Source organism: Vulpes vulpes, chromosome 4 (assembly GCF_048418805.1).
Source record: "Vulpes vulpes isolate BD-2025 chromosome 4, VulVul3, whole genome shotgun sequence".
NCBI classification, from domain to species: Eukaryota; Metazoa; Chordata; class Mammalia; order Carnivora; family Canidae; genus Vulpes; species Vulpes vulpes.
The window spans coordinates 45458399-45483498 of record NC_132783.1 but is presented as its reverse complement, the minus strand read 5'-3'; the positions used below and the strand labels follow the sequence as shown (position 1 = coordinate 45483498).

General features: G+C 34.2%; 1 protein-coding gene across 1 annotated transcript in view; it reads right to left on the bottom strand.

Annotated features, from left to right (window-relative positions):
• The window catches only part of STPG2 (sperm tail PG-rich repeat containing 2), a 537574-nt gene that overhangs the window by 278265 nt on the left and 234209 nt on the right, over window positions 1–25100 (bottom strand). The window contains exon 10 of the mRNA XM_072757274.1: window positions 21710–21869. Coding sequence (XP_072613375.1) covers window positions 21710–21869 — 160 coding nt within the window. The remainder of the gene's footprint in view (window positions 1–21709; window positions 21870–25100) is intronic.

Sequence of the window (25100 nt, the reverse complement as noted above, 5' to 3'; positions counted from 1 at the left end):
TAAATTCATACTGCTACATTTATAGAAAGATTACTTTGCTAATTGTGTGAAATGTATATATCATAAAATTCAACTAGTCTAAAGGCATTATAGCAATAATGAGTAACTTCCAAAGAGGAAGAGAGAAGAAAACCAAAAAGCATACTGTAAACTATAGAGAACAAACTGATGGTTACCAAAGGTGAGATGTGTAGGGGGAATGGGTTAATTAGATGATGGGGATTAAGGAGGCACTTGTCATGATGAGCACCAGGTGTTGCATGTAAGTGTTGAACTGCTAAATTGTGCCCCTGAAACTAACATTACACTGTATTTTAACTAACTGGAATTTAAATAAAAACATATATATGTATGTATATATGTGCATATGTAATATACATATATATCAAATTGTACTGTAATCATCCTAATTCTTATTGTGATAAGATAATAAAATGACTAACTGATGAGATAAAGTGAGAGTATTTACACTATGTATAACTACCAAATGTAACCATAATATATTAAGAACTACTAATCAATAATAAAAATAATCTAATAGATAAATAGAAAAGAGACATGGGAAGGCATGCTCAAAAAAAAATCCAAATGACCAAAGAACATATGAAAAGTATTAAACTTCATTAGTCATCATAAAAATAAATAATAAAGCATCAATGAAATACTCCAAAACCAGAAAGGATAAAATGAAAAAGACTGACTACATCACAGGTTGGTGAGACAGGGAAACAACTGCAACTCTCATACATTACTGGTGGGACTGTAAGTCATTATATCCACTTGGAAAGACTGTTGGGCAAGATCTATTAAAACTGAACATCCACCAGATATTATGATCTAGAAACTCCACTCCTGGGTATATAAATGAAGAGAAATGTATATTTATATGCACCAAAAATATATGTACAATATTCACTATTAACAGTACTCATAAAAGCACTAAATTGGAAACAACCCAAATTTCCATCAGTAGTAAGATGAGTTAAGATGGATAAAGAAATTGTGGTATGTTCTTTTTTAAAATATTTATTTTGTTTTAGAAAGAGTGAGAGAGAGAGAAAGAAAGAGCACAGAAGACAGCAGGGAGAAACAGAGGAAGAGGGAGATAATACCAAGAAGACCCCCCCATTGACAGGAAGCTCGGGTGGCTCAGTGGTTGAGCATCTGTGGCATGATCTCGGATTCCTGGGATTGAGTCCCACATTGGGCTTCCTGCATGGAGCCTGCATCTCTCTGTCTGCCTATGTCGCTGTGTCTCTCAGGAATAAATAAAATCTTAAAAAAAAAAAAAAAAGACTCCCCTTTGAGTGTGGTGCCTTATCCAGGGCTCAATCCCTCAACCTATGAGACCATGACCTGAGCTGAAACCAAGAGTCAGATGCATAACTGACTGAGCCACCCAGGAGCCCTTATGACACATTCCTATGTTGAGAATGAACTAATGATTGTCACCTGAGACAATATAGTTTATAGGCCATAAATCATAAGGTTGAATGAAAGAAGCTATACACAAAATAACCTTATTACTCAATTTACACAAGCTGAAAATAGTGAAAATAAAGCAATGGTGACAGAAGTCAGAATAATGATTAATGACTAGGAGAGAGTTAGGGGAGGGGTTAAGGATGCTTTTAATGTTCTGTTTCTTCATTTGATAATGGTTACATGGCCAGTTCAATTTATAAAAATTCACTGAGATATAAACTAATAATCTGTGTACTTTTCTACAATATTTTTAATGTAGTAATTTTTTATTAGTCGGTAAAGCCACAAGATTTAAGGTTTCATTGTTTCCTGGAAATATAAATTTGTTATTTTCATTATTACTTTAATATATTTAAAATAAAAATTATATGATACTCAAAATGGGTAAATGTGGATACACTGAACCTATGTTGGTATAATTTAGCTTTATGTATAAAAGGTAGATTTTTAAAATAGATTTTCAATATTATAACATTTCTTAGAATTCCATATTTCAATACAATACAAATCATTCTTTAGTGAAAAAAAACTGCACATCTAATCCCAAACTCAGAAATGAAAACTTTAAGCAACATGGATTAATATTTTAAAGGAATTATAATGTATTCAGGTAACCAATGCTGACTCTTCAAAGTAAGGTACAAAAAAATCAATTTTTATCACTTGATATCTATTGCAATTAGAGAGCAGTGCCAAGTCACTGACACACTAATGGGTTTCAAAATATTTCAAAAAGAACAAGGAAATTGCTAAGTGTTTTAATTGAAATGCAGTTATAATAAGTATAACAAATTGGATAATATAATCTTTCTGTAAAGCTACCATATAAAACTATCATAACATAGTGTTGAATTTTAATAAATTTACAGCATTATCTAGATACACTTTATATAACTTTATATAATTATACTATATTGAACTATTTAAAACTTTTATTATATTTTCTATTATAAAAAGAGTTGTCTTTCTGTGTTCCAAGTATCTGAATTCTAATTTAATTTAGAACAGTTGTGTAGCATTTCCAAAGAGGAATGACTCTACAAAAGTAGACATGGCTTGCTTGAAAAGAATATTATATCTGACTGAAACATATTTTTCATTTATTCAGTGGCAACATTATCCTACATGGAAATCATTACATTTAAAGTAGATACTACGTTTTCTAACTCATGGTATATAAAATTAACAGTTACAAAATCATAATTTCTGACCACAAAGATTATAATTATATATAAAAAGTAGAACCACTTCAAGAATATCATAATCTTCAGTTTTCCTATCTCCCTTTATTCCCTTAATCTTGCTTTCTCATTATTTAGTTAATAATATTTTATCCTTTAACTCTCCTAATTTCTGTGATTATATTCCCTGAGCTTATAAGAAACCTCCCCTCTCCAACACACATATTTCTACCCTTTACTACCATCAACTAGGTCAAGAAAATCTATCTTCCTCCTTCCTTTCCCATCTTTCCATCCTTTCTTCCTATAATTCTCACCCTATCCTACTGTTAATAATACATTGTTGTCAATAAAACCCTATCATATTGAAGTGGTATTTCAAAGACTAGCACAACCTGTGCCTCTTATTTAGATTTCTTTCAAACAACAAATATAGAAACTATAGTGAATATGTAACCAACCATGAATCTAGAGTAGTAGGTTGGCCAGTGACAGAGCTGGTGTTACTCAGAATTAAAATTGTAACACAAGAAAGCTCATATTAACCACCATTCCAATTTCTTTTTCTTTCTCTCTTAAGAGTCACTTCCTCATAGTATATACTAAGGAAGGCAGTGTGAAAACTGTCTCATTCTTTTTTACATTCCCCACAGCATGGTGGGCACTTCATCTATTCCGAGGCTTGTAGGGGCTGGCGGTAAGGAGAGGTAATAAGGAGTTACTGTTTTGGGGTTTCTTTTTTGTTGTTGTTTTTTAAAGAGTATGTATGTATGTATGTATGTATGTATGTATGTATGTATGTATTTGAGACAGAGAGAGAGAGGGAGGGAGAGAAGCAGAGACACAGGCAGAGGGAGAAGCAGTCTCCATGCAGGGAGCCTGACGCGGGACTGGGATCACACCCTGGACCGAAGGCGGCGCTAAACCGCTGAGCCACCCAGGCTACCCAGGAGTTACTGTTTAATGAGTAAAGAGTTTCAGTTTACAAGATGAAAAGAGTTCTGAGTATGGATGGTGGTAATGGTTGCAGAACACATGAATGTACTTAATACCACTAAACTGCACATTTAAAAATGGTTAAGATGATCAGGTTGCCTGGGTGGCAAAGTCAGTTAAGGCTCAGACTTTTTTTTTTGGTTTCACCTCAGGTCATGATTTCAGGGTTGTGGGATGAAGCTCCACATCCAGCTCCATGCCGCATGTAGAGTCGGCTTGAAATTCCCTCTCCCTCTCCCTTTCCCACTCATGCTCTCTTTCTCTCTCTCAAATAAATAATTTTTTTTAAAAAATGGTTAATGAGGCACCTGGGTAAGTTTAGTTGGTTAAGCATCTAACTCTTGGTTTGAGCTCAGGTCATGATCTCAGGGTCCTGAGATCAAGCCCTGAGTCAGGCTCCACACTGTAGCACAAGTACACGTACAGAGTCTGCTTCTCTCTCTCTCTCTCTCTCTCACTCTCTCTCCCCCTCTGCCCCTCCCCCTGCTGACATGTTCTCTCTCACTCCCTCTAAAATGAATAAATAAAATTTTAAAAATAAATAAAATTTGAAAAATGGTTAAGATGATCAATTTTGTTATGTGTATTTTACCATATACAAAGAACTTAGAGACCTGTGTACTAACCGATAGTGTTCCAAACCATTAAAAAGAGAACAGTGTCATCCTATCCTTCATAGCCTTTAACTAACTCTAGAGATCATGCTTCTTTCTTCTCAAACACTAGGTTCTTGAGGGCATTCACTCTTGACAAAAACAAGTTCCATCAATAACAGAAATCTAAAATAACAACAACAACAACAACAAAAATAATAATAAAAATCTGACCTGAGGTAAAGAATTCATGAATCAGGAATTTTTGTTTTGAAGTTTCATTTTGTTTTCCAGGGCAGGGAGGAGATTTGTTTTGTGAAGGGATATGTGGTTTGGTTTTTTAATACAAAGAAAAATGTCTTTGTAACCTCTTTACCTGTTCTTTTAGCTTTCTCAAAATCTTAACATGGTGAAAAGTGTAACATCAGTGACAGTGAGCACTAAGAAGGCACAACTGTGTAAATTTTGGCTTATTTTCCTTAAATTCTTCATATATTGTTAAGTCTTTCTAATCATAAGAAATTTTGATATACTTGCTGCCTTAAGACATAACTGCATATGAATCAAGACAATTTATTACTTTTACTGATTTCTTGCCCTATTCTTAAATAACATATGATATGAGCTAAATCACACTAAAGAAACATTCACTGTAGTAGAATATGCTATGATTTTTCATCATCAAATAATATTCCACGGACTTCTGTGTATTATGTCAAATAGTCTATCATTAGCCAACCGTTTGTTTCCAATGTCTTTCTATAATATAGATAATATTGTATTTAGCTTTTATAACCTTCCTTATTTGAAGAAAATAATATAACTCAAACTTTTATGAATCCTGGACTTTCACTCTCACATATTAACTCATTTAATATATTTATTGGCTTATTTTTTAAAATAATATGTAAATTTTTGATACATTTTTTATATTTCCTTCTGCCTAAGTATTTTCCATTTTTGCTTTTAAATTCCTGGGAGCAAAGAATATGTTTGTTTTACTTCCTTTATGTACCAATCTGAAAAACAATTTTTAAATGCTTTGTGCATGAAAAGCGTTATGAGCAGCCAAAGGAATCCCAATAGACTGCCTCAAAATACTGATCATTCAGAGACATACTGCAAACTGCAGAAGTAAAAATATAATAACTAAAATTAAGAATTTATGAGATTGTTGGGGGATCCCTGGGTGGCTCAGTGGTTTAGCGCCTGCCTTTGGCCCAGGGAGTGATCCTGGAGACCTGGGATCGAGTCCCACGTCGGGCTCCTAGCATGGAGCCTGCTTCTCCCTCTGCCTGTGTCTCTGCCTCTCTCTCTCTCTCTCTATCTCTATGTCTATCATAAATAAATAAAATCTTTAAAAAAAAGAATTTATGAGATTGTTTACAAAAGCAGATTATACACAGAAGAAAGAATCAATGAACTGGAAGAGAAGGTTAAATAAAATACCTACATGATTCATGGGGGGAGGGGGGAAGGATGGGAAATGAAGAGATTATAAAAGAAAACAAAAAAAGGTATGTTTAGTTGGAGCTGAAAAGAAGGACCAAGAAGAGGAGGAGGAATGAGATAAAAGAGAAGGAAGGAAAAAAAAAAGAGAGAAGGAAGGAAAGAAAGAAAAGTTTTAAAAAATGTAATATTTGAATATTTAATGAAAGAACTTTCTAAACTAAAAGAAAAAAAAAGACATCAAGGCACAAACTCAAGAAGCACTATATAAATCTCTCAGGATAAATATACAGAAAAGCATACCTAGATACAACCTAAGTAGCCATGAATGGATGAATAAAGAAGGTAAAAGTGCAATGGAATATTATTCAGCTATTTTTAAAAAAAAACAGAAAATCCTATCATCTGCAACAACATTGAAGGCATTATGCTAAGTGAAACAAGTCAGACAGAGAAAAACAAATACTGTGTGATATCATTTACATGGAGAATCTAAAAAAAAAAAAACAAAAAAGTTAGTGATGATTTCTTCAGGAAAACATTCCTGAAATTTGGAATAATGAGCAGATACAGTATCATTTGTCCTTAAATTATTCTCTATAAATCAAAATTCCCTTCATAAATAGAATAAATTATCTCATTATAGTCATATTACAATTTACATTATTGCATTTCTATATTGGCTGCCTCCTTATTACCTAGAGAATATTAGACTACCAGGGTGAGAATGAGTAGAAGGCTTTAAGGTTTTCAAGCCCAGCTTCCCATTCTCCACAGAAATCTATCCCAAAGCATTCTGAGCAGAGAAATCATCCAGCTTATGCTTGCATAACTCCAGCAATAAGTAGCCTCCTGTTGAACCAACTTCCTCTATTAAAAGTCAAGTCTATTTGATTTTTTCTTATACTTCCCCAAATTTTCCAATGTTTTAGCTAAGACTTAATGTGTGTGTGTGTGTGTGTGTGTGTGTGTTTATGTGTGTGTATGTTTTGTAGGCTCCACTCCCAATGTGGGACTTGAACCTATGACTCCAAGATCAGGAATCACATGCTCTACTCACTGAGCCAGCCAGGAATCCTGCTAAAACTTAATTTGATAGCTTCATTCAGATTTGAAGGTCAGTATCAAAGCAAAAAAAAAAAAAAAAAAAGTCTTCCTAATGAATTATATCTACCAAGAATTATATAGTTGACCCTTGAACAACACATGTTTAAATTGTGTGGGTTCACTTATACGTGGATTTCTTGCAATACAGGACTATAAGGGTATTTTCTCTATTTAATTACATCTTTCTCTAGCTTACTTTATTGTAAGAATGTAGTATATGATACATACAATATACAAAATATGTGTTAACAGTCATCAGTATGGCTTTCTGTCAATAGTAAACTATCAGTAGTTCAGTTGGTGGGGGGGGGGGAATCAAATTTATGTACTTTTAACCGCAAATAGGGTGGGTGCCCCTAATCCCTGCATTGTGCAAGGGTCAATTGTATAAATGTATATATTTATAAAACAGTTATTTTCTCTTTCAAGTTTTACCATAAAATTTAATAAACAAAATGTTATTTTTAATATTCTTTTGACAGATGAAATATCAAGATTTTAAAAGATACTGTGCTTTGAACTACTACAAATTTATATGTAATTATAAATTCACATGATTTGTCATAATTGTTGTAGTTAATATTGTAGCTACTATAGATGCTCTGAACCGGAATTGGAGGCAGAGCCCTCCGGACAGGAGCAGATGTCTCAGGAAGGATGGAGGAAGGGATTGTAAGCCAAGTGGGGATCAGAGACAGATCCTACATGTTCTCCGTGCTGTTCCAGTTCCAGTCTTGGCCCCATCTGCCCTTCACTGGAATCTGGGGAGAGAGATCTCATGGGGAGTGTTTATGTTGTTCCCTTTCTTACAAAAGAGGCCAGAGAGAAAAGCCTTTTTTGTCACTAAACCAAGACTAAATTGAGAAGTAAAGAATGGAGGTTGTTTTCAAAACAAATAAAGTAACCTTGGAAGTTTAAAAAAAAAAAAAAAGGAAAACCACTTTGAAAAACAATTTAAAAGTTCCTCAAAAAAGTTAAAGATAAAACTACTAGCCTACCTAGCAATTCTACTCCTGCGTAATTGCCCAAGAGAGATTAAAATATATCTACAGAAAGACTTGCACATGGATGTTCATAGCAGCATTATTTATAATAGTCAAAATTTGGAAACAACCTAAATGTCCTTCAACCAGTGAATGGATAGATAAATGTATACATTCTTGGCTTACCAATATACTATAAACTATACATGTTGTATGCTTTGTAACCTTACTTTCTATGTTTAAGAAATTTATATTAACAACTGTTCCTCTATCAAGGAGATATCTGCATTCCCATGTTTATTTTAGCATTATTCAAAAGAACAAAGATATGGAAACCTAAGTGCCCATCAACAGATGAATGCATAAAGAAGATGTGGTAGATATAGACATGGAATATTTTTTAGCCATGAGAAAGAAGGAAATCCTGCCATTTGCAGGATTGGACCATAAAGACATTATACTGAGGTAAGTCAGAAAGAGAAAGATAAATACCTTATGATATCACTTGTATGTGGAATCTAAAAAAAAGCTGAACTTATAAAAACTGAGAATAAAGTGATGATTGTCAGGGGCTGGAGACTGGGGGACAGGAGTGGTGTTGTTTATGAGTCCAAACTTACAACCAGTAGATGAATAAGTCCTGGAGATATAATGCACAGCATAATTATTATAGGCAACAATATTGTATTATAAACATCAAGCTTGCTTAGTGACTAGATCTTAACTAATTCCCATCACAAAAAAGAAGTGATTATATGACCTGATAAAGGTGGGACCTAATGCTACAATAGCTATTATAAAGCAATATATAAAAGTATCAAATCAACCTTATGTTGTAACCTTCAACTAACATATGTCAAATATATTTCAGTAAAAAAATTTTTAAAAGACCTGCTCATCCATTTGCCAATAAATTTATATATGATTTTGGAAACAATTGTAATATAGGGACCACTAATAGTGGAATTTTATTATAATTATCTGTGGACATTTTCTCCCTTGCTAGATATTCAAGATTTGAGGACAAGGATTGAGTATTACTCCATTTTTCATAGCATAGTCTGAAACATAGTATGTGCTCAAAATGTATTTTTTAATAAAGAATTAACAAAAAAGTGAACCATCTTGATCTTATTCTTGTTTATACTATTTTTTGTGTTAATATAAGCAAATTTTCTTTTCTTTTAATTACCTTTCAGTTTTCTCCCATATAAATAAGGACAGTGATCATTAACCCTAAGCTAGTTGTGATAATCCAGTAATATATGTGAAATGCTTTGAAAACCTGAAACTTTCACTCAAATGCAACACATCTATTTTCATCATTAATAATCTAATTGAGCTATTTTCCTCTGTGTGGCTATTATATACCCAACTCTAATGTTCCCTCACACCTTCTTAGAGGATTTCAGAACATGGATCATCTTATTAATTACCCTATCAAATATTTCTAAGATAGTTTAATATTACTGTTAATACCCTTACTAATCCTGGACTTAACCTCACTCTTAATTCAACGTCAATTGTAGGCATGAATACATCTTCACTTTAGTAATTACATAGAATTTCAACTTCCTATTCTTTGGACTACATCACCTTTGAGACTTTTACTTAGTACTAACTTTATCTGCCTTCTTTTGTCTCCCTTCTCTGCTTAGGAATTGTTCTGATTATCTATTGCTGCATAAAAATCTACTCCTCAAAACTAGTGGGTTAAAACAACATAATCATTTATTTTGCTTAAAAATCTGAACTTTGGGTGGCTCAGGGCTGAGTGTCTGTCTTTGACTGAGGGTATGATCATGGGGTCCCGGGATCAAGTCCTGCATTGGGCTCCCCGCAGGGAACCTGCTTCTCCCTCTGCCTATGTCTCTGCCTCTCTCTGTGTGGCTCTCATGAATAAAAAATTTCAAAATTATCGTTAATCATGATGTAGAGGAAAAAGTTCATCTCAGCAGCACAGCGTGTCAGCTGGGGCAGCCTGACTGGGTACTGGAGGTTCTGCTTCCACTTACACTCATAACGCTGGCTAGTCCATGCTGTCTGTTGGCTGTAAGCTAGGCCTGGGGGCCTCATTTCCTTTTCATGAACCTTTCCCTGGCCGCTTGGTTTTATACTGGCAGGATAGCTAGTTTCAAGAGTAGTTATTCTGAGGGGACCATCCAGAAGTGCAAGAAGTTTTTATGATTTAGCCTCAGCAGTCACATAGCAACCCTTTGCTACACTCTATAGGAGCAATATCAAAGGTCCACCAGGGATCTGGAAATAAACTCCAGTACTCAATGAGAGCACTGTCAATTCTGCACTATGTGAAGAACATGTAGGATGAAATATATTGTGGCAAAAACTTTGGAAACGCAATCTTCCACAGTCCATTCTCTGGCTACATTTCACATCCCATACGTAAAATACTTTGAAAACTCCCAAATTTCATCCCATTGTGGCATAACTTGAAGTTCAGAATCTCAACAAATTCTGGTTCAGATGTGGATGAGACTTCTCTGTATTAGTTCCTCTGTACAACTCTTTGAATATCATTCCTCTCCATCAAAAGGCCTTAACTTACTTCCGCACAGATATCCTTATACTAATGATAGAACAGAATATGATAAAGGCTATCAACATTCAAAGGGAGAAAAACAGGAGGGACATAGCAGTCATAGGCTCATGGCATTTCAAATCCAGCAGAGTACATGCTGCCAGTTCCTATATTAGGGCCCAGTTCTAATTCCTAAGAGTTGTTCAATTTGATTCATGACTCTATTCTGTGGGTTTCTGGTTCTGTTCTTTTAAGTCATCCTTCTTTTTCCACGAAAGTAGCCATGTTTGCAACTAGGTGGTTTTTCAGCCAACTTTCTACCTACAGAAATTTCAGTGTCCAAAGGCCTCTTTTTATTTTATATACTGTGTCTATCCCTCTTAGTTCCAAGCTAATATAATTATTTTTTAAATATGTGGCCTCTTTGTTTTTGTTTTTTTTTTTAATGATAGTCACACACACAGAGAGAGAGAGAAAGAGTGAGGCAGAGGCACAGGCAGAGGGAGAAGCAGGCTCCATGCACCGGGAGCCTGACGTGGGACTTGATCCCGGGTCTCCAGGATTGCGCCCTGGGCCAAAGGCAGGCGCTAAACCACTGTGCCACCCAGGGATCCCAATATGTGGCCTCTTTGTTTTATCAATTTATAATTCACTATAATATATAAAGCTATACCCATAAAATGTTTCAGATAAACTCACCTCTATATATTGTTTATATAAAATACACATATTGTCAATTATTCTTTACAGTTTCACACCATTTTCTACTTTAAGGCTATAACTCTACATCAGACTTTGATTCTTTTATCATTTATGTTGTAAAATATTGTGTACCAGTTCTGTCCTACCCCTACTCCCTGCATACTTATTCTCTCCTCAAATAAAGCTTTTTCCATACTTTTCAAAATTCCTTAGTATCCAAAAAGTAAATAACCCCAAACTCAATATACTATGCATAGGATAATTTTGCCTGTAATATATGCTTATTAATAAATATGAGGGATGCCTGGGTGGCTCAGTTGGTTAAGCATCTGCCTTTGCCTCAGGTCAAGATCTCAGGGTCCTGGGATCCAGTTCCCCATCAGGATCCCTGCTCACAAGGGAGTCTGCTTCTCTCTCTCTCTCTCCCTCTCTCTCAATGCCCCTCCCTCCAATCTTGTGTGCACTCTCTCTCTCTTTCGAATAAATAAATAAATAAATAAATAAATAAATAAATAAATAAATAAAATATTTAAGATAACTATGACCATTCTCAAATTATGCATAAGGAGAATTTACTTGAAATACAGATTAAGTGCCAAGTGAAACAAAATTTGAGGTGAATCCAATAAAATTAGTTCATTTTCAAAAATAACATTTCCATCATTGGTTTTTAGACAGAGAGAAATAAGGGGAGTAGCAGAGGGAGACAGAGAGAGAGAAGGTCAAGTAGCTTCCACACCCAGCACGGACCCTAATCTCATGACCCTGAGATCATGACCTCAGACAAAATAAAGAGTTGGACACCTAATCGACTGAGACACTCATCCATCATTTTTAATAAATATACAGAATCAACAAATCCTCAAAATTGATCTGATCTATTTTTGCCTATACTCAGAATTACCTTAACATTTTATCATCCCAAAAGCACTTCCATTAGCTATAGAAAAACAACAAAAATTATGTATTTATTGCAATAAGTTAACAGTCCTCAGCAAGAGGGATATACTGCATTTTGATGAACTCTATAGCATTTCTTAAGCCATAATTTTACAAGCCACTGAGAAAATAAATAATTAGTTTTCACACTACACTGATTTTTATATCAAGGGTATTACTTATGTTTATTGAAAAAGTAAACAAAACTACCTACATGGTATATGGTCAATTAAACTCTAAGATAGATTACATTTGTTTCCTAAAATAAATTGCTGTGGGAATGTGATGCAGAAATCACAATGCTCTTTTCATGAGAAATGATCTATATTTTCTAAATAAAGTAAATCTCGGCACCTGTTGCATTCAGTCTTCAAATATTGTCTTATACACCACATATGTTGTGGAATCTTACATTCATTTAAATACTTGATTTTAATAAAAATTGTGCTTTAAGCTTCAATTGTTTTTCTTTATTTAAAAATCTTAAATTAATTTTTACTTATTATAAACCAATGTACATTCATCTAGTGGAGCCAATTAAAAAAAACCGAAAGTAAAACAAAATCTTTAACAAGTCGAAGTAGGTTACTTACATATTATTTTTTCAATGAGGACTTCTCTGATAACATTCTTTGAAACTATGCTCAACCCACTCTGAACTCCCAATCGTCCTCTCTCTTATTCCTCTTCATAGCATTTATAACTACCTGGCATTTATTCTTTTTTTACTTTCTTTGCTTTTTTTCCTTGTTCACTTTCATCTATCAATCTATTGATCTATTTTTTCTATTCAATTAAATATCTGATCCATTAAATGCCCATTAGACTTCAAATTAAGCTCTATGAAACAACAATGCTTATATTTAGTTCAAGGCCCTGGAATAGTGGTGAATACACAAAAAGACCCTCAGTGCATATTTGTTAAATGACTAATCAAATCAAATGAATCTTCTTACCAGTTTTAAATATATATACCACTTAATATTTTTTCAAAGAACTCTATCCACTTGATGTATGAGAATTAACTAAACCCCATTTTCCTTTCATTTAAGACATTGTAAACTTTTCATTACTAGTGTTCTTTGATAAATTTCCTTAAAGCTTAAATTTGGAGTATATCATTAATTATTTCTGTAGGATAATCCCAGAAGTAGGATTTGGTGGTTAAATGACATATATATTTGAAACATTCTGTCAGCCTGCTTGAGAATCACTGATACCAACTTATATTTCCACCACACTGTATAAGAGTCTCCAGTTTTCCACACTTGATATTTTCATTCATTTTCTTTATAAATTTGCTGAGTATTTCCCTTCTCTAAATGCCCAAAACCAGGTCATTATGAACAATAAAGTAATGTTTAAGCATTTTTCCACTTAACAAAAATTTTACTTTACCTGACCTGGATCAATCACAAACTCATTTACATATCTATGAATTAAAATTTGGTGCAATAAGAGTAGATTGCTTTATAATGTGATGCACCTCATTTAATAATCTCTTCATTAAATTTTTCTAAAGTGTCTTCATTGGTTACACAACATTTAATGGTCTAAATTATACTTAATGCAAATATACTATTTCCCTCTTTAATTTAGATAACGAAAATACATTTTATCTCAAATATATGCAAAGACAAGACTTCATTTATGAGTAAAACAAAACCACTTTCATGCTATTAAAAGTTCTAAACAATTTTAAATAAATAAATAAATCACCATTAAATGTTGAGTGATTGAATGAATGCCCTATAAATTAATAAATCCCATAAGACTATTATTCATTTATCAACCAAACTCACAACTCATAATATATCATTTATCAACCTCAGTTCTTAACACTTTAACTACAAATGTAAAATATCTGCTAATCAATTTTAATTTGCCAATTATTCTATTTATAGGTAGAAAGATAACAACATACATGTTCTTTAAGTTCTGTAAGGGAAATCACTGAATTGTTAGTAATGTCATCACTCAAGAAATGAATTTGCCTATCATACTCTATAAATTGATTCAATTTTATAGTTTCACTTGGGTGTATATGTATATAAACACATAACAACAGAAAATAATTTTATCTGACTTGTAAAGAATTAAAAATAACCCCAAAAGGTCCTTTGCATTAGTATAAAAGTAAAATAAAATTACCAATGCTTAAATGACAATAGGATTAAAATACTTCTTTTTTTGAGTTTTTATTTATATTAACATAACTTGTTAACAAGTTAGTTAACATACAGTATAATATTAGTTTCAGGTGTACAACTTAGTGACTCAACACTTCCATACAACATCCAGTGCTCATCACAAGTGCCATCCTTATTCCCTACCATCTACTTAACTCTCCCCACCCACCTCCTCTATGGTAACCATAAATTTGTTCTCTATAATTAAGGGTCTGTTTCTTAGGTTGAATCTTTCTTTTTTCTCCTATGATTGTTTTGTTTCTTAAATTCCACAAATGAGTGAAATCATATGGTATTTATCTTTCTCTAACTCATTTCATTTATCATTCTCATCTCTAGTTCCATCCACATCATTGCAAACAGCAAGATTTCATTTATTTTTTTACAGCTGAGTGATATTTCATTCTTTGTCCTTTATCAGTCAATAGATATTTGGGCTCTTTCCACAATTTGGCTATTGCCAAATAATGCTGCTATAAATATCAGGGTGCATATACCCCTTTGAATTAGTGTTTGTATTCTTTGGGTAAATACCTAGTAGTGTAATTGCTAGGGTAGAGCATAGTTCTATTTTTATGCTTTTTGAGGAATCACCAATTGTTTTCCAGAGTGGCTGTACCAGTTTGCATTCCCACCAACAGTAGAGGGATTCCCTTGGTCTACACCCTCACCAACACTTGTTGTTTCTTGAAAAAAAACACTGAAAAAAACACTTTTCTCTTAATTTAATTCTAAGATACAATATGGTATTATACATAGTGTAAAAATTGAAATATAACCAACAGAACTATTATCACTGAATCTTTTGATTATATGACAATATTTTTTTTAAAAAATCACAAGACTTTACACAGTAAGTTAGATGGTTGTTTCAGCAAATATTAGATGTAATTAAGAATTATAAAAAGAAATGAGTTATTCTCATTTTAGAGCAGAAAAATCATATTACTATGTCTATATTAAAAATAATCAAGAATTATTTGTCATATTCATCAATCAAAAAAAAAAAAACCTAGCCTAAGTAAAAATCAATAAAAAAATGAGGAATCTATTTAGAGAGTTGATTATATCACACCTGAATATCTTTTCCTTGATTGGATCAGTGTAAGAATTTGGACAAATGGAAGTTAATTTTCAATTACCAAAATGAAAGATGGATATTAATTGAATTGGCCCCAGTCACCTTATTGACTCTATATTCAAGATATGTTTTGGATGGTATACCTTAGATAGCAGATTAAAATCTAAAAGAATGAACAATTCTAATTATTACAATATCTGCACATGTCAGAGGAAATGAAATTTACACATCACAGTATCAGATGGTACCTTCAGAAATCCATTTTTTTTCCTAATGTATTTATTAAAGAGACATGAGGGATTTCTGGTATCATTTCTTTGAATTATAGGTTACCCTTAAGATTCGGTATAGCAACCTTGATGGATATTACTAAACCAGTGTGATAAACTCTTTTCACTTAGAAGCTGTCTGGCTGCTCTACAATTGTGTAGTGACTTTGACAGGCACTATGTCTTTGATTCCAAATATTAACGGTCTTCATAATGAAGATATTCCCCTAACATAAATTCTTTCAGAAGCTAGTATTGGCTTGACAACAAGAAGAAATATGTTTCATATTATAATAAGATTTTATACATCTAAGGAGCTTCAGAGCTTCTGAAAATGACTTTGAAATACAGTCTTGATGACACTAAACTCATATTTTGATGACACTAAACTCGTATCTTTCAATAGTAACTCTGAACGTAAACGGGCTTAATAACCCCATCAAAAGGCGCAGGGTTTCAGACTGGATAAAAAAGCAGGAATCATCTATTTGTTGTCTACAAGAGACTCATTTTAGACAGAAGGACACCTACAGCCTGAAAATAAAAAGTTGGAGAACCATTTACCATTCGAATGGTCCTCAAAAGAAAGCAGGGGTAGCCATCCTTATATCAGATAAACTATAATTCACCCCAAAGACTGTAGTGAGAGATGAAGAGGGACACTATATCATACTTAAAGGATCTATCCAACAAGAGGACTTAACAATCTCAATATATATGCCTCGAATGTGGGAGCTGCCAAATATATCAATCAATTAATAACCAAAGTGAAGACATACTTAGATAATAATACACTTATACTTGGTGACTTCAATTTAGCGCTTTCTACACTTGATATGTCTTCTAAACACAACATCTCCAAAGAAATGAGAGCTTTAAATGATACACTGGACCAGATGGATTTCACAGATATCTACAGAACTTTACATCCAAAGGCAACTGAATACACATTCTTCTCAAGTGCACATGGAACTTTCTCCAGAATAGACCACATACTGGGTCACAAATTGAGTCTGAACTGATACCAAAAAATTGGGATCATCTCCTGCATATTCTCAAACCATAATGCCTTGAAATTAGAACTAAATCACAACAAGAAGTTTGGAAGGACTTCAAACACGTGGAGGTTAGGGACCATCTTGCTAAAAGATGAAAGTCAATCAGGAAATTAGGGAAGAATTAAAAAGATTCATGGAAACTAATGAGAATGAAGATACAACCGTTCAAAATCTTTGGGGTGCAGCAAAAGCAGTCCTGAGGGGGAAATACATTGCAATACAAGGAGCCATCCAAAAACTGGAAAGAACTCAAATACAAAAGCTAACCTTACACCTAAAGGAGCTAGAGAAAAAACAGCAAATAGATCCTATACCCAGCAGAAGAAGAGTTAAAGAAATGGACGAATTTCTGGAAAACCACAACTACCAAAACTGGAACTGGAAGAAATAGAAAACCTGAACAGGCCAATAACAGGGAGGATATTGAAGCAGTCATCAAAAACCTCCCAAGACACAAAAGTCCAAGGACAGATGGCTTCCCTGGGGAATTCTATCAGTCGTTTAAAGAAGAAACCATACCTATTCTACTAAAGCTGTTCAGAAAGACAGAGATGGAGTACTTCCAAATTCACTCTATGAGGCCAGCATGACCTTAATTCCAAAACCAGACAAAGACCCCACCAAAAAGGAGAATTACAGACCAATGTCCCTGATAAACATGGATGCAAAAATTCTCAATAAGATACTAGCCAATAGGATCCAACAATACATTAAGAAAAATATTCACCATGACCAAGTTGGATTTATTCCCAGGATACAAGGCTGGTTCAACACTCGTAAAACAATCAATGTGATTCATCATATCAGCAAGAGAAAAACCAAGAACCATATGATCCTATCATTAGATGCAGAGAAAGCATTTGACAAAATACAGCATCCATTCCTGATCAAAATTCTTCAGAGTGTAGGGATAGAGGGAACATTCCTCAACATCATTAAAAGCCATCTACGAAAAGCCCACAGCAAATATCATTCTCAATGGAGAAGCACTGGGAGCCTTTCCCCTAAGATCAGGAAAAAGACAGATGTCCACTCTCACCACTGCCATTCAACATAGTACTGGAAGTCCTAGCCTCAGCAATCAGACAACAAAAAGATATTAAAGGCATTCAAATTGGCAAAGAAGTAGGCAAATTCTCCCTCTTCACCGATGACATGATACTCTACGTAGAAAACCCAAAAGCCTCCAACCCAAGATTGCTAGAACTCATACAGCAATTCAGCAGTGTGGCAGGATAAAAATCAATGCCCAGAACCAGTGGCATTTCTATACATTAACAATGAGACTGAAGAAAGAGAAATTAAGGAGTCAATACCATTTACAATTGTACCCCAAAGCATAAGATACCTAGGAATAACCAGAGAGGTAAAGGATCTATACCCTAAAAACTATAGAACACTTCTGAAAGAAATTGAGGAAGACACAAAGAGATGGAAAAATATTCTGTGCTCATGGATTGGCAGAATTAATATTGTGAAAATCTCAGTGTTACTCAGGGCTATTTACACGTTTAATGCAATCCCTATCAAAATACCATGGACTTTCTTCAGAGAGTTAGAACAAATTATTTTAAGATTTGTGTGGAATCAGAAAAGACCCTGAATAGCCAGGGGAATACTGAAAAACAAAAACCATAGCTGGGGGCATCACAATGCCAGATTTCAGGTTGTACTACAAAGCTGTGGTCATCAAGACAGTGTGGTACTGGCACAAAAACAGACACATATCAATGGAACAGAATAGAGAACCCAGAAGTGGACCCTCAACTTTATGGTCAACTAATATTCGATAAAGGAGGAAAGACTATCCACTGGAAGAAAGACAGTCTCTTCAATAAATGGTGCTGGGAAAATTGGACATCCACATGCAGAAGAATGAAACTAGACCACTCTCTTTCACCATACACAAAGATAAACTCAAAATGGATGAAAGATCTAAATGTGAGACAAGATTCCATCAAAATCCTAGAGGAGAACACAGGCAACACCCTTTTGAACTTGGCCACAGTAACTTCTTGCAAGATACATCCACAAAGGCAAAAGAAACAAAAGCAAAAATGAACTATTGGGACTTCATCAAGATAAGAAGCTTTTGCACAGAAAAGGATACAGTCAACAAAACTAAAAGACAACCTACAGAATGGGAGAAGATATTTGCAAATGACATATCAGATAAAGGGCTAGTTTCCAAGATCTATAAAGACCTTATTAAACTCAACAGCAAAGAAACAAACAATCCAATCATGAAATGGGCAAAAGACATGAAGAGAAATCTCACAGAGGAAGACATAGACATGGCCAACATGCACATGAGAAAATGCTCTGCATCACTTGCCATCAGGGAAATACAAATCAAAACCACAATGAGATACCACCTCACACCAGTGAGAATGGGGAAAATTAACAAGGCAGGAAGCCACAAATGTTGGAGAGGATGAGGAGAAAAGGGAACCCTCTTACACTTTTGGTGGGAATGTGAACTGATGCAGCCACTCTGGAAAACTGTGAGGTTCCTCAAAAAGTTAAAAATAGACCTGTCCTACGACCCAGCAATTGCACTGCTGGGGATTTACCCAAAGATACAGATTCAATGAAATGCCAGGACACCTGCACCCCTATGTTTCTAGCAGCAATGGCTACAATAGCCAAACTGTGGAAGAAGCCTCGGTGTCCACTGAAAGATGAATGGATAAAGAAGATGTGGTTTATGTATACAATGGAATATTCCTCAGCCATTAGAAATGACAAATACCCACCATTTGCTTCGACGTGGATGGAACTGGAGGGTATTATGCTGAGTGAAGTAAGTCAATCAGAGAAGGACAAACAGTGTATGTTCTCATTCATTTGGAGAATATAAATAATAGTGAAAGGGAATAGAAGGGAAGGGAGAAGAAATGGGTAGGAAATATCAGAAAGGGAGACAGAACATGAGAGACTCCTAAGTCTAGGAAATCAACTAGGAGTGTTGGAAGGGGAGGAGAGCGGGGGGTGGGGGTGAATGGGTGACGGGCACTGAGGGGGGCACTTGACGGGATGATCACTGTGTGTTATTCTGTATGTTGGCAAATTGAACAGCAATAAAAAATAAATTAATTTTTTAAATAATTAAATAAAAAGAAGAAAGAAAGAAAAGAGACACAGTCTTATTAATCTTTAGTATTCTCATGAGAGCCAAGTAGGTGGCAAATATTCTGAATTTTATAAAATAGAAACTAATAAAACAATTAGTGTGTTTACTTGCCCTAGGCTAAATACTGAAATGATGAAAAGTCACAGTGCCAATCCTGGCACCTAACTGAAATTCCTATACATTTCATCTACAATAATTTTTATGGAGAGAACAGTAAAGGGAAAGACAAAAAATAATCTTCAGTGAATATTAAGTTCAACATAATTTACTTCAAGAGACCCTGAAATGGACATTTATTTATTATTTGCTTGTGCTTAGTGATAGTTACCATGATAGTACCAGAACTTCAAAGAACTAATTTCCCTGCACCATTCTGGGTGACTACATACTAAGTGTGGTCAGGGACACACTAAAGGTGTTTAAATTATACTTCATAACAAAGCTAAAACTTGACAAAATCAGCAATGGTACAGTAACTCAAGAGAAAAATAAAAGAAAATAAGAAAAATTAAATTTTGACTTAAAACAGACCTTTAAGTTGGCAATATACTTGATTTTTAAAAGACAATGAAAAACAAAGCAAGCTTCCGTGGATCACAGGCTCTCTGAGTATTCTCATTTGCTGACAAGTTGTATTCTCTTAATTTGGTTTTTCATCAAAAACCCATCGATGAGTTTCTCCATTCTGTTTCATTTTTTCTCTTCATATTCTCATAGTCTTTACAACAGTTTGGTTGTTTAGTGGCAATACATTTCAAAATTATTGTTGAAAACTATTGTTCCTATTTCCTATCTAGTTTTCCTGTGTGAAATAACACACTTACCTAATTTATCCTCATTACCAAGGAAGTTATTGCATTCATTTTAAGTCTAAGAACACTATTACTAGTAGCTAAACTAATTCCAATTTTTTTTAAGATTTTATTCATTTATTTACAAGAGACACAGAGAAAGGCAGAGACACAGGCAGAGGGATAAGCAGGCTCCATGCAGGAAGCCTGACATGGGACTCGATCCCGAGACTCCAGGATCATGCCCAGGGACAAAAGCAGTCTATAAACTGCTGAGCCACCCAAGGGTCCCCAAACTAATTCCAATTTTAAAACTCAAAATTGCTTTTGGAATTTTTACCCCCCCCCCCAAATAAATGTTTATCTTTTATATGGATGTTTTCTTGATACTTGAGAAAAACTAAAATAAGTCCGTAAGACTAACATGTTGTGTGTCTTGTACAAGACTGATCTTACAAAACACAATAAAGTGCCTTTCTCCTCTAACAATGTAGCATTACTAAGAAGATGTGGTTTATGTATACAATGGAATATTACTCAGCAATTAGAAATGACAAATACCCACCATTTGCTTCAACGTGGATGGAACTGGAGGGTATTATGCTGAGTGAAATAAGTCAATCGCAGAAGGACAAACAGTGTATGTTTTCATTCATTTGGGGAATATGAATAATAGTGAAAGGGAATATAAAGGAAGGGAAAAGAAATGTTGGGAAATATCAGGAAGGGAGACAGAACATAAAGACTCCTAACTCGGGGAAACGAACTAGGGGTGGTGGAAGGGGAGGAGGGCGGGTGTTGGAGGGGAATGGGTGACGGGCACTGAGGTGGACACTTGACGGGATGAGCACTGGGTGTTTTTCTGTATGTTGGTAAATTGAACACCAATAAAAATTAATTAAAAAAAATAAAAAAATAAAAATATAAAATTAAAAAAAAAAAGATTTTTCGGTTTTTCTCTAATGGAACATGAATGTATTAGTTTTAAGTTAAAACTGGTAAGATTGTCTTTGGTGAAGTTAAGAGACATAAAACTCCAAACACATCTTACAGTTGAAAAAAAAATCTAAAATCTTTCACTGAATAAGCAGACTTTTTTTCATCCTGTACATTTAAAAGAGGGATGGTAAATATAAAGGTATGTTGATAGTTGTCTATTTTTATAATGGAAACCTTTCCATAGCTTTCAAAAAATAAAAAATGTTTGTACTTACCTGGCCCATCAGTCATTTTCTCCAGGCACCGAGGAGTTGTGCTAAGAAAGGAGGCATGTTTCAGTTTAGCCACAAAACTACGAGGTGCCATGTATTTATGTTGAACTTGGGACATCTCATATGATTTCTGAACATTATAGCTGCCAGGTGCTGGATTATCCTGAAAAGGATTTCAATGGATGAGCATAAACATGTCTTACATGGAAAATACCTAAGACTATGTAGCACAGATGATCACACTAAGCAATGGCATAAATGGAAAAAATATTAATATTCTCTTAATCATTAAAAATAAGAAATTTAAAAGAGTGCCCCTAAATTTATGCCCTCCTAATAAGATTGTGAAGACTGTAAATTTGCTTATCAAAATTTAAGGTAAAATAAATAGAATTATAAAACTTAGGTCCATATTCTCAAAAAAATAGGTTTGATGAAATACATCAAGTTCTCACTTTCAAATTTCACAATGAAAATCAAATTTCATACAGAAATGAGGGGCACCTAGGTGGCACAGTCAGTTAAGCATCTACCTTCGGCTCAGATCATGACCCCGAGGTCATAGGATTGAGCCCCGTGTCAGGCTCCTTGCTCAGTGGGGACCCTGCTTCTCCCTCTCCCTCTGCCCCCTGGCTCTTGGTCTCTGTCTCTCTCTCACTCTCTCTTTATCTCAAATAAATAAATAAAGTCTTTTAAAAAATTTCATAAAGAAGTGAGAATAATTATTTGTTTTCATAAGCAGCAAAACTATCCCTGCTATATGGTTCTTTGTGAGTGCACTTTACTTATTCTACAAATGAGACTGCTTATTTCATTTTTAATAGATTCCAATTAAGTTAAAAGGCTTCTCTGTTCATCATTTATGGCTGTTTATGTGCTCTCCAGTTACATTAACATTTTTAATCAACATAAACCACATGGAAATTAATAACTTTAATAATATTTCTAAAGTCAATTAAATATAAAATATCATATATTTGTTATACAATTAATGCCTGTAAACTATTAGCTAATTATTTCAATGAAAAAAATTTTAATCATTTTCCTCATATTATTTTAAAACATTTTTAAAATATATTGTATGTAACATATCTGTTCATTTCTATTACGTGTAAAAACCAAAGTTTTCAAGTTTTAGTGATTTTTCTGGTAGGCAGGAGACTCTTGTGGCTAATTGTGTAGACTCAAACACTATACTTCTTAGGTTTCAAATATCTGTTCCTTACTCTTACTATTCTACAAAAGTGAATTTCAGAAAACAAGACTGAACTATCAGGGCCTGGGCTGATAGGGAAGTATTTTAATGTTTCAAATAAATCAAACATGTTTGGGTACTGAAAAATCATACTTTTAAAGTCCATCTAGGAGCCATACTTTATAAAACATACTTTCTCTTGTTTTTCATACTCTTATTATCACCCTCAAGCATACGCCAACATTATCTTCTACTTCCAAAGAATCACTAAATATGGTAAGGGTATGAGGGGAGAAGATTCTTATGCATTTTCTGGTTTAAGTCCTGTGTCAAGCACCAAATGCCACAATCGGTAAGTCAACTAAAAATGTCAGCAGTTGTTTTCTTCTTGCCTGAATCAACGGAGTATTTAGTAAGGGTAGGCTGAAGATATGCAATGACAGTAGCAGCTCCAAAGATGACTTCTGGATCTTTTGGGCTCCTTCCGTGGTATGCGAAAGTAAAGTGGAAGACAGTGCCAAAGCACAAAGAAATCGTGAGCACACACAATATACTTAGAGTGTTTAGGAAAGCTTTTTTTGCAAAGATTTTGATTACCCTACCTATACACTTTAATTTTCATATCTAAAGCTATTATGGTTACTGCTTCCTTAACACCCTGCCTGGCATCATGACTATTCCTTTTTCCAGTGCCCAGCTTATATATGATTGATGGCGTTGACTGCTGCCATACAGAAAACTTTTTTTTAAATGCCTTGAAGCAAAGATAATAAACTTCATCAGTGATCAGTTTTCTTAAAAAATAGTGTTCCCATCAAGGAAAATTCATCAAACTAGTGATCCTAAATTTCAGTAGATTCACTATGTCCTCCACCAAGTGAAAATATACTACCCTTGTTCATGATCATCTCTTCTTGCAGCGTATTTACACTTTTCTGAAAACATATCCCATGCTTTTTTCCTTTATCAATGCTTCTAAGCTCTTCTTATTCATCTTCCATTCTTATTTTCTCTGACCAAGAGATTGATATTTCAAGTCAATTTCCTAGGCAAATAGTTAATAAGACAAATCTGAAACACTGCTTAATAGCAATTATTTAAACAATACCTATAGGTGGCACCCTGAATATCATTTCAGGGAAAAAATAGTATGTATAGGTAAGATCATCAAATCTTTGGCTGATCCTTTATAGAAATAGGAAAGGCATATGATGAATAGATATGATAGACATTTCTTATGCCTTTTTTTTTTAACCTAGAATTTATATCCTTTTCCTGTGTTTGGAAAATTCCACATACTTCACAGCAAGATCTGAGTCCTGGCACAAAAAGTAAAAATGCCTGATTCATATCTTCCTGGTCTAATTTTTTAGCTAGAACATGAATCTAGGTCATCAGCTTAAATGACAACCTTTGAACTGGCAGCCAGTTACTTAAAGAAACACAGTGCATTAAAAATTCCATTCTAGTGTGGGGCTGACAGTGCTAGAAGCTACGTCCAGCTCCCAGAGGCAACAAGAACAAATAGAGATTGAGGGAAAACATGATAAAATGTCTGATGAAATAAAGGCTATGCCTCAATGCAAATTAAAGGTAAATCTAAGGTGTCCTGATTTCATCTGGGAAATCTAGGCTCTATCTAAAAATGACATAATCCAAGAATTAAAACAATTGATGTATGTGAAATTCTTAGAATGTATCTGATACATAACAGGCACTAGTGTCCCCTTTCTATTGCCATCATCATTGTCATTAGCATTATTATTTCTATTAGATGTGAAACTACATGTAACCCTCAGTGATACGTATCTTACTTCCCCAGGGAGATGTCAACTGGATATTTAAAAGGAAAGCTTTTGGTATTTTAAGCCCCAAACAACAACAATGAAAAGTAGTTAAGTTGTTAAGAATCACATGAAGACAGTATCCCAGGCAGTTCAATAATTAAAAAAAAAAAAAATCACTAGTTTCAACCAGCCTCAAAGTAAAGCATGTCATTCCATTTATGTTTTGGAAAAACTATTTCACACACTTTATAATTTTATTCAATTCTGTCAAGCCAGTTGAAGCCCCTGAAAAATATCCCATGCCCAAATACAAGATACTTCACAAATTTTGAACTTGAATGGGGTAGGAAGCCAAAGAGTAAAGGTCTCCAGTGATACACTTCCAGAATACACCACTCTTAGCTTTGCAGTG